The 10,533-nt window shown below is 43.0% G+C and overlaps 1 protein-coding gene and 1 long non-coding RNA gene across 2 annotated transcripts in view; both read left to right on the forward strand.

The window, feature by feature from the left end:
- Positions 1 to 9,455, forward strand: part of LOC117517186 (clathrin interactor 1-like) — a 51,605-nt gene extending 42,150 nt beyond the window's left edge. Inside the window, exons 10-12 of the mRNA XM_034178115.1 lie at positions 1,542 to 1,864; positions 4,473 to 4,644; positions 9,039 to 9,455. Of these exons, the coding sequence (XP_034034006.1) occupies positions 1,542 to 1,864; positions 4,473 to 4,644; positions 9,039 to 9,391 (848 nt within the window). The 3' untranslated portion in view covers positions 9,392 to 9,455. The remainder of the gene's footprint in view (positions 1 to 1,541; positions 1,865 to 4,472; positions 4,645 to 9,038) is intronic.
- Positions 3,014 to 4,249, forward strand: LOC117517187. The gene is made up of 2 exons (XR_004562676.1): positions 3,014 to 3,107; positions 3,903 to 4,249. It is a non-coding gene; the product is annotated as an uncharacterized LOC117517187 (long non-coding RNA).
- Positions 9,456 to 10,533: the final 1,078 nt, after the last annotated feature.

Here is a 10,533-nt window from a genome sequence, read left to right on the forward strand (position 1 = left end):
ACCACACGATTTCCGCCCCCACAGAACCTGGTGAATACTGGAGCCGCCAAGTCCCTAATTCCCAGGTGATCACCGTCCCCGACTGTCGGATCTGGTACTGCTGGCGAAGAACAAAGACAGTCAAGTGTGGGTGTGTGTACACCCAGTAACAACAGCGGTGGGAATGCCACCTCCACCTCTCACTCAATATGTTGCAGAGTACCGCAGTGATTCCTCAGGGGAAAAGAGTGCCGTCCTGCACTCACTCAGCCTCCACAGAAAAAGGAACCGGTACTCCTGCAAACACTCACAATATACAGATATATTGCAAAAGACACAAACGGCTGAGGATATTACCTCCAATGAAGTATGATATCTCGGCGATGAGGTGGAGATGACGTCTGGTCTTTATGGAGTGCGATGATGAAGAATGTGTGACAGCTGTCAGGAATTAATGAGTGACAGCTGTCACTCCCGGCTGTGTCCGTGGCGGCAGCGCCCTCTCGTGCCTGAAGCCCGCACTTCAGGCAGGGCGCCCTTTGGTGGTGGGCCAGCAGTACATCCTCTTCTGGCGGCCCACACAACACACAGTTGCTCTCAGACACTTCCTGGATCACTCTTAGGCTAAGATTCCTTGCTAAGAATCTTTAGGTTAAGTTGGGAGCTCTCTGAGAGGACTCTGAGATGCTTTGTGAATACAGGTCCTGGATCTTAGTCTTGATCCAGGACAATCACAAATCCAGCATTCACTGATTTGTAGAGATCACAACATCATCTGTGAAGTCAAGGTGTGTAAACCTTTCCTAATGGCAAATATTCAGAGGAAAGGCAATATTCAGAGTTTTTAAAATGTTCAGTAAGACACAAACTATTCCTAATTTACCCACAAGGCTGTCACAAGAAGCTGCAAATTGTCCATGCCTGTAGTAAAGACAACCAAGAAAAGACACTAAAAAGTGGGCAGTAGAAACAGCAGAAGTATGTTGTATTATTTGTAATCACAAATAATACAGCAGAAGTATGTTGTATTATTTGTAATCACAAATAATTGCAAGCACTCACACAATCAGTGATTACTACCAGTTGCCATATTACAATGATACTGTGATCATGTTACATTAAAAAGAAAAAAATCACATGCTTTTTCTTACATGTGTGAGCTGTAAAACAGAATGTGATTGTTACTCAAACATGCTATGTTTGTACCATTTGTGGTACTTAATTTTTCATAACCAGCAAAATCTCCATTAGAAAACATCTATTAAATGAACGCTACAGAAATTTAATTTTAGTGGTATTCAAATCCAAAGGATTATTTATCTTCTCTTGTGCATCATTTGCAGAGCCTGAAAACTGCAGATAAATTGACACTTTTGTAACCATCGCCGAAAACCATTTAGTGCCAGTGCATTTGTAGTCTCACCCAGTGTACTTTTGTATTCATTGCGATATCCTGTGTTAGTAGGTTTGATTTATGTAACATTGTGACACAGTGGAGGGGTGTCTCAGTTAAATCAAGCACAAATCATGGACTAAACAACCTTTTTTTGTTGTTCTTGTAGGTGCTGGATCATCCAGTGTGAATGGAGAATATGGAGATTGGAATGTCTTCTCCACCAATCAGCCAGCTTCATCTAACACTGATCCCACCCACACTATCACTGACCTGTTTTGCAGCATCCAGTCAAATTCAAGTCCATCCTCTAATCCTACCCCTGTCCCACCTTCTGCTGAGCTTTTTGACCTGATGGGTGGTAGTAACCATCAAGTAAACAATCTGCATGCAACACTGAATGCCTCTCAGAGCATGACTTTCTCTCTGGGAGGAACAACGCCAGGAGTACCTGTCACTATACCCACAGTGCCGCTTTCACGCTCTCAGCAGGTAGGTACCACATTTGCTCAAAAGGTCAGAAACAACTGATAAAAGAAACTGAAGTACTATACGAATAAATAATTCTAAGAATGATAGGGATGCAGAATTTGATCAGAAAGTAATATTGCATATATTATTACACAGTATTGTGATTTGTGACAAATATGATAAACATGGTCTGATAATACTTTTTCTTTGGTTATCAAAGATTAATGAGAAAAGTGTAAAGTGTTTTTTGAAAAACTGAGTTTGTACAATATAACTCCTTTATGAATTACCTTATTAAGACTTTAATACGGTCCATATTCATTTACAAATCTGCTCCTTCAATGATAAAATTGAAATGAAAAACTTTGAAGAAACATTTCAATGAAAACTTTTAAATTGTTTTTATTGATCCCTGAAACAGTCAACTTATTTAAGCAGTTACAATAATTGTAAAGTCATGTGAACTGTTAATTGTGAACTCTTCAGCTCTGGAAACCTGTATGTGGCATGTGTAAAGTGATTGGATCCAATGGTTAGTACAGCTCTGAAACAGCATTTCACTGGATATTTTAAGAAACTCGCAGAAATCTATGAGGTATTAATACAAATGGTAAATGGACTGCATTTATATAGCGCTTTTCCATCTGCATCAGATGCTCAAAGTGCTTTACAAATAATGCCTTACATTCACCCCGTTGTGAGGGTGCTGCCATACAAGGCACTCACTACACACCGGGAGCAATAGGGGATTAAAGACCTTGTGATTTTCCAGTCAGGCTGGGATTTGAACCGAGGATCTTCTGGTCTCAAGCCCAACACCTTAACCACTAGACCATCACCTCCCCTAACAAATGTTTTATAAACACAATTTCAGAAGTCTTAAACAAGTAGCTACATTTTAACAACCCAGTGTGCATCATTTTGTTGTTGATGAGGTGAGATTCTCACAGCTGCAGCTGGCCACACAGACACATGTTCATAGTTCAGAATGTTTTAGATTGTGGGAGTTGTGACAGATGAAAAAAAAAGAAACAATTTCCCATTTCGACAGTACAATGGCATGTCACTTTTTCTCTTTTCACACACTTCACAGACTTTTTATGAGCTCAGCCCCACCCATTAATCTCACAGGAGTCCTGACAAGGAAAAGCATAGCAGGAATAAACATTGGCAATAACCCACGCATGGCCTGAGACAGGAAGCATCAATATGCACACCTGGGCGTGTTAACACATGCAGAACAGAGGACACACTTTAACTACAAGTGGCAACACTTTGGTATACCACATCCCAAACAGGAAACAGTCGGTATGGTGAATTATGTCCATTAGGTGTTGAATTCTGCCACAAGATCATATTTTCCAGGACACTTCCTTCTACCTTCATGTAAAAATGATTTTGTAGTGACATGCATCAATGATCAGCAATTGTTTTATGCACGCACAAATAATCAGTGTATGGAACAGAGCTATAAACTCTCAGCTTTTAATTTCAGGACGTTCTGTGTCAAGTTGTATTTTTTTTCTTTTTAGTAGAAGGCAATCTCAGTGCCATATACGATAGTCTCCCACTTACAGTCAAACTGTACCCAGAAGGGATGAGGGAAGACTTGCTATGTAAACTTTGTGGAAGTAGAGGAACTATAGCTCACATCCTTTTAGGGTGTGAAGCAACTTTAACCCCAGAAAGATACAGGTGGCATCATAAGGTGTTGGCAACAGTAGTAGGTACCTCTGAGCTGGAAAGTACAACGAAACACTCTGTACAGAGGAAACTTCTTCCGGAACCATCTTTGTGAAAGGGCCAAGGCCAGAGTGATGATAAACACAATCTTTTGCAATCAGCCTAGGGCTAGGGGAGGAATGTATACCTGGGAAGAAATTTTCAGGTTCCAGAGGTGGTGTTATCCAAAGCCCTAAGACCACATTTCATTCTTTGCATTGTCTAAAGAAAGTGCTTTCATCCTGGTAGAACTAAGAATCATGTGGGAGAAGGGCTGTGAGGAAGCAGCAGGGCAAAAGACCACCTACCAACAGCTAGTTTAAGACTGAGACAAAAGCTGGACAACAAGGTTGTTTGCTGTAGACGTTCAATGTCAGGATTTCCAGTTCAGTCAATCTGAATTGTATTTAGGAAAGCTGGAATGAGCAGCCACGTGAGGAAAATGTCTTCCTGGAAGCAGAATGAGCCTCCCGTTGGCTCTGGCACAAAGGAAATGACATTTGCTGGCAGCCTGGAGAAGAGGAGCAGTGACTTGACCACTGGTGCTGACCCACACAATAGAGTGCGGTTTGTTTTTGTTTCAAAACACTCTGAGAAGGTGTATATCACCGATGATCATCCACGGCCAAGGTTACATTGATTCAAGAAATGGTTGTAAAAAGGCGGCTCTGATGTAAATGCAAATCTCACATGTACTAACTGTATATCAACATTTTGTTAAATACAACATTTGTGAGGTTTTATGTGATTTGAAATTTTGTTTAGTTGTGAGAGATCTTGGTGTATACAACCTTTCATAACATCAGTTCATTTTTGTCAGTTTTTTTTTAGTAAAAGTTGTCCTACCATGGTTGTGACTTGTATAATCATTTATTAAAGAAAGTGAAAAATGTGTAATTTGTTTCAGAGTTTAGGAGGTCCCATTGGCCAGCAGCCATTAGGACAGCAGAAGGTTGGCCAAGGATCATTGGGCTCGACCTGGTCTGACCCGTCTGTCAACATTAGCCTGGATTTCCTGTCAGCTGGTATCAACCCCACAAAAACTCCACCCACTCTTAATAATATCATCCAGCAACAAGGTATTTTCTTCCATACTGAAGGAAGTAATATTTTGAATGTTTAATAATTTGGCCACTAATATTCACCTGCAATTTGCTATCTGTGTATGTTGCATGAATGTAAGCTTTCATAATGTGCACTGCTAAAACAGAAGATAAATATTTGACACCTGTTTCAATGTCATGATGATTATGATAATCTTTTGCGAACCAAGATGACCTTGACTTCACAGTATCACCGGGTGGTGTGGGGGCGGAGATGGCTAATCAAACCAATCTTTGCTCTGAATTTTCTGCTGCAGTGTGGGCATGGAATGTCTGGCTGGGAAGAGAAGCTTGACCAGTCCTGCCGGCGTTGTTGCTTCTGCTGCAGTTCTTGTATGAGTTGCGCTTCAAACTCTGCTACACCTGTTCTGACTGAGGTTCGCCAGGCAGGGCAGTTTTGCGCAGCTTCTTCCCAGGAGGCAGGGGGATGTTGCAGTGCTTCAAGGAAGCCTTGAGGGTGTCCTTGAAGCATTTCTTCTTGCCAGCATGAGATTGCTTCTCTTCCGTCAGCTCCCCGTAGAAAAGATGCTTTGGGAGGCAACTGTCTTCCATGCGGAGTACAGCTGGGAGCATAAGAGTGTGGTGTGAATGCTCTCCATCTGGGCTCACTGAAGTACCTCCATGTCCGGAACTTTTTCCTGCCATTTAATGTGTTGCAGTGTTCTCAGGCATCTTATGTGGAAGGCTTTGTAGCTGTCTGGCGTAGTAACTATAGACTGTCCATGTTTCGCTGGCAAACAGTAGGGTGGAAGCACCATGGCATGAGGCACCTTCAACTTGGTCTGTAGGCTCAGTCCGCATTGCTCCCAAACCCGGTCACGGAGTCTCCTGAAGGCTGCGCTGGCTCTGGCAGTCGTGTTGGCCACCTCCTCCTCGGTGTTGGCAAAGCATGATAGGTTGCTTCCCAGGTAGACAAACTTGTCTACCACAATAAGTCTCTGTCCATTGACTGTTATGACGGGCTCTATGTAGGGGGCTCCTGGGGGTTGCTGGTCCAGGAACTCTGTCTTCTTGGTGGAGATTGTGATGCCCAAATCATCACACGCCTTGGAGAACAGGTACTAGCATTCAATGCGCAGTCGTCAGCAAAGAGAAAGTCACAGGCAGTGTCTTCATGTACTTTGGTTTTGGCTTGCAACCCCCACAGGTTGAAGAGCTTCCTGTCAGTCCAGTACCTGAAGTAAACACCGATGCCACCATCCCAGAAGGTGTCATTCAGCATGGCAGAGAACATCATGCTGAACAAGGTGGGGGGCCAGCACGCAGCCCTACCATACACCATTGGACACGGGGAGGGCTGGGAGTACTCTCCATCATACTGGACCCTTTCAAACATGCTGTCTTGGAACTGTTGGACTAGCGCGATTAACTTGGCAGGGCATCTGTACTTGGCCATGATCTTCCACAATCCCTCATGACACAGTGTCGAATGCTTTCGTCAGATCCATGAAGATGGTGTAGAGACTGGCATTCTGCTCCTGACACTTACCTTGTAGTTGCCACGCGGAGAAGATCATGTCCATGGTGCTACGTCCACTCCTGAATCCACACTGGCTCTCCGGTAGTAGGTCTCGCTTAAGATGTGGGGTATGGTGGTTGAGCAGGATTCTGGATAGCAGTTTCCCAGAAATGGAGAGCAATGAGATGCCACGTGGTTGTTGCATATTTTCCTGTTTCCTTTCTGCTTGTATAAGTGGACAACCAAGGCGTCTTTGTATAACTGAGGGAGCTTTTCATGGTGCCACATGGACTGGAACAGCTTTGGGAGGCATTCGGTCAGGCGCAGGCCTCTAGAGGCGAAGATCTCAGCAGGGATCAAGTCGGCACTAGGTGCCTCACCACTGGACAAATGCTTGATGGCTTTCACCACCTCTTCTACAATTTGGAGTCGGCAAGCGACTGGTCAGTGGGGACCTGTGGCAGCCTGGCAATTGCTTCTTGGTTGATTGTGGACGGGTGGTTGAGGGCATCGCGGAAGTGTTCTGCCCAGCACTCCAGGATATTTTCCTTGTCTGAGATCAACATGTTCCCATCTGCACTGAGGAGAGGCAATGATTCAGATGATATGGAGCTGTAGACAGCCTTGAGGTCGCTATAGAAGTTCTTCACATCCTTCATGTTGGCATACGACTGGATCTCATCAGCCTTCTTTCTAAACCACTTATCCTGCATGTGGCATAGCTTGGGCTGCACAGTTCTTCTGGTTTTGTTGAAGGCTTCCTTCTTTGACACAGCAGAAGGATCATTGAGGAGATCTCTGTAGAGTCTGTGCTTCTCCTCAAGCAAAGCTTGGATGAGTTTGTTGTCATCAAACCAATCCTGGTGCTTGCGGGTCACGGGACCCAACACGTCTGAGGCACAGCATAGACAGCATCATGAAGATGCCCCCATTGTGCCTTAATGTCTGCATGCAGGTCTGTGTTTGTTAAATGTAGCTTGATGTTGATTTCATCCACCAGTCTTTGCTTGACGTTGTCACACTTGAGACTGGAGACGTTAAGTTGCTTTGGCATCGTGATGCCTTGGGGGTCTCCTGGAAGGCTGGGTCCAAACATTCATCTTGGAGATGAAGTCATTTATCAAGAAAGACTGCGATGCATAATACAACATTGATGATGCATGCATCAGCGCAATGCGTGTATTATCATCAATGTTGTATTATGTGTTAAATATTAGTCACACATGAGCATTCGGCACATACCTGCTGGCACAGTAAAATCGCTGACTTTGTCACTGCTGTAGTGCTAGAAGCAGCTTCAGTGTGCCGCAGTGAACCAGCTACAGCGGATACCAAGGCACTTCCTGAAAGAGTTTCACATAAACAGCATTATAGCCTTGCAGAAGGCAGATGCACTGCTATGAAACTGCAAAATGCAGATAGCACATTGGAAAAAATTTAACACAAAATATCTTTTTAGTAATGTTATACTTGAAGCAAAAATAATTCTTACACATTTTTCAGCATAATTTTATTTGGAGGTCATTTTGAAATAGTGCCTGATTTACTTAAGGTCTGCATGTGTGAAAACGTGCACAAACACCATTGCATTTGCAATTACACCAACAAGCTGTTTTAGTAACTATGCACAAAGGGTACTGCATCTGTCAATTGTGCAGAATAATGTGTATTATCAGTTTAGTGCATTTGCCATTATGAAAATGCAATTTGGGGTTTGTCCACCCAAGAGCACAAAATTGTGGGATGAAACTTGCAAATAGGTGAGATTTGCTTTAGTTTTTAACTTTTTCTGGTGCTTATAGTGTCTATTTAGTGATTTTGAAACCTTGGCATTAACTGTTTGTTCTTAACAGACTGCTGTTGCAGCAGCACAGACTACTGCCTCCTTGTACACAGAATAAAAAAAAAAAATCATTAATTGTGAATGTTGGGCATATTTTAACATTTTAATGGTTTATCTCTTGTGTGTTTATTTCTTGAAGAATTAATGTCTCCATGTATAACAGGTGGGCCAGAGTACATTTTATTGCAGCTCTTAATAATTACAGTCATTGATGGGTTACACAAATAAACACACACATGCGCGTCTCTGGGTCTGTGTGGGATGGCGCACGCACGTCTGTTCACACTGCATGTGTATTCTGCCTTTGAAACACACACAAACATCAGTGCGCACAGAGCTCTGTGTTCTGCCAGTACACAGACGGGTGTCTTTGGGTTCCACCATTGCGCACAGCTGCATACCTGCAACCACGAGGCAGCTGTGCTTCGTCCCTCACAGACTCAGGGATGTGCATTCTGTGCGCACAGCTGTCGTTCTGGGATGACATTCATGTCTGAATGTGCTGTGTGTGTGCTACTGTGCAAATCTATAATAAATCAGTAAAATACACTGTTATTAGAGTACTGAGTTGTCTTCCTTGTATATTAGATCTGGATAAAGAGGTGCTTTGCACTTGCATCCAGTAACGTAACCAAGTGATTGATTTTCTTTTTGTTTTACGCTTGCAGCCATTAACATGTGCAAAATCCTCCATTACATTGCTCTCTACTTTACATTACAGCTCACTATCAGTTGTACATATTTACTCTTAGTAAATCACTTGTAAAGTTCTCTCCACCCCAACATGCAAAATTTGGATTGCCCACACAATTTAGTACTTCTTATCTGGGATCTTAGTTTATCAGAGCCTAATGGTCTAAACCTGATTATATGGAAAGGTGTGACAAAGCACACTAAAAGAAAACCAGTTGTTTATCTTACATCCTGCTCATGTTAACTGGACCTGTGTGGCACTGCATGTCTTAGTGGGTCCACTGCTATTGAGATGGGAAGATGAAGATCCATGCACAGGTGTAGGGAATAGATGAGGACAGTTTTCTTTACACCTGAACCTTTGTGTCTGTGCAGGCATGCCTCCTGTCAACCTGTTGGCCCAGACCTTTGGAGGAATAAGCCTCGGCTCCTCGCCCCATGTAACACCCATCAGACCTGCTGTTAATTCTGTGATGACAGGCAACGCCATGACAGTGGGCATGCCTGCATCTATGGCAACGACTACTGTGGGGATGGGTGCTCTTCCTGTCAACCAAGCCATGGTGGGAATGAACATGAATATGGGCATGGCCTCTCCGTTTATGATGGCTGGTATGACTGGCATGGGTGTGCCTGGAGTGGGGATGGGCCTCGCACACTCCATCACACCAGCCATGGTTCCACCCAAACAAGATGCCTTTGCTAACCTTGGCAGTTTGGGCAAGTGAATGAGTGCATATAGTGAGTGTGTGTGTGTGTGTGTGTGTGTGTGTGTGAGAGAGAGAGAGAGACACAGAGGGAGATAAAACTGCACATCTAAAATTATGTGTGAATCTTGCATGTTTTTTTTTTTTTTTTTTTTTTTTGCTTCTATTTTGTGAGCTAGCACTGGAATTATTACCATTGCAGTCCACTGGTCTGCTCACAGAGGTATTGGGGATGCCATGTACACCTTAGCTGTGGTAGTTTGATATGTGGAATTAATAATCACACAGACAGGGAACATACTGTGTGTGCCTACATCCCCTAGTGGTGGTTGTGCTAATGGGAGAGAGTCCTCACTTACTGGTTTTACACAGCAATTTACTTCATTCCAAATTAAAAAAAAAAGGGAAAAAAGTAAAATATTTCCTTTCTAATGCCAATCAGCCAAACTGGTTGGACCAGTTGTCTGTTTGGGTCATTGCCATCCAGTATCCAAGGCGGTTCCATGGTGTTGTGGATGCAGCTAAGAGCAGCACCACTGCATGCTCCCAGACTTGATTTAACTTGAATCAGTCAAAAATTATATCAGATCAAAACAGCAGCCTTAATATTAGAGGGTGTAATTGAATGAAGGAATTAAAGCAGTTTCTGCCAGAGAGCAGCTCTTACTTTTTAGGAACACGTGAAAGGGCAAAGAGTGTCTTCGTTATACAGTATTGATACTCCAGTTCTCCAGCAGAGGGCACAATGAGTATGCAGTGAGACAAACACGGGCTTACTGAATTAGAGCAGATGAACTACATCTTTTGTCTTTGTCCCCTCTTTTTGTAAGAGACATCCGACCAATGAGATGAGAACTTGTGTTCCATTCATGACCACATGAAGATGCTGATCTTGTGAGAACTAAAATGTAGTTTAGTTTGGTCAGTAACACACACTTCTACTCTTTTTGCTACATTGAGTGCTTTTATTAGATTAATTAATATTGAGTGAAGGTTTAATTCAATATTTTAGTCTCTTTAATTGGTATTTTTTTTCCTTGTGTCCCCTCAAACAGTGAGCAGTTTCTGAAGTAATGCTTCGTGTGTAGGAGTCAGTGTCTAATGGTGAGGTTGCAGATTGCATTATGCCATAGTCTACTATAACGATTTTGTTTCCCTTCATG

The sequence above is a fragment of the Thalassophryne amazonica genome, chromosome 9, assembly GCF_902500255.1.
Source record: "Thalassophryne amazonica chromosome 9, fThaAma1.1, whole genome shotgun sequence".
NCBI lineage: Eukaryota > Metazoa > Chordata > Actinopteri > Batrachoidiformes > Batrachoididae > Thalassophryne > Thalassophryne amazonica.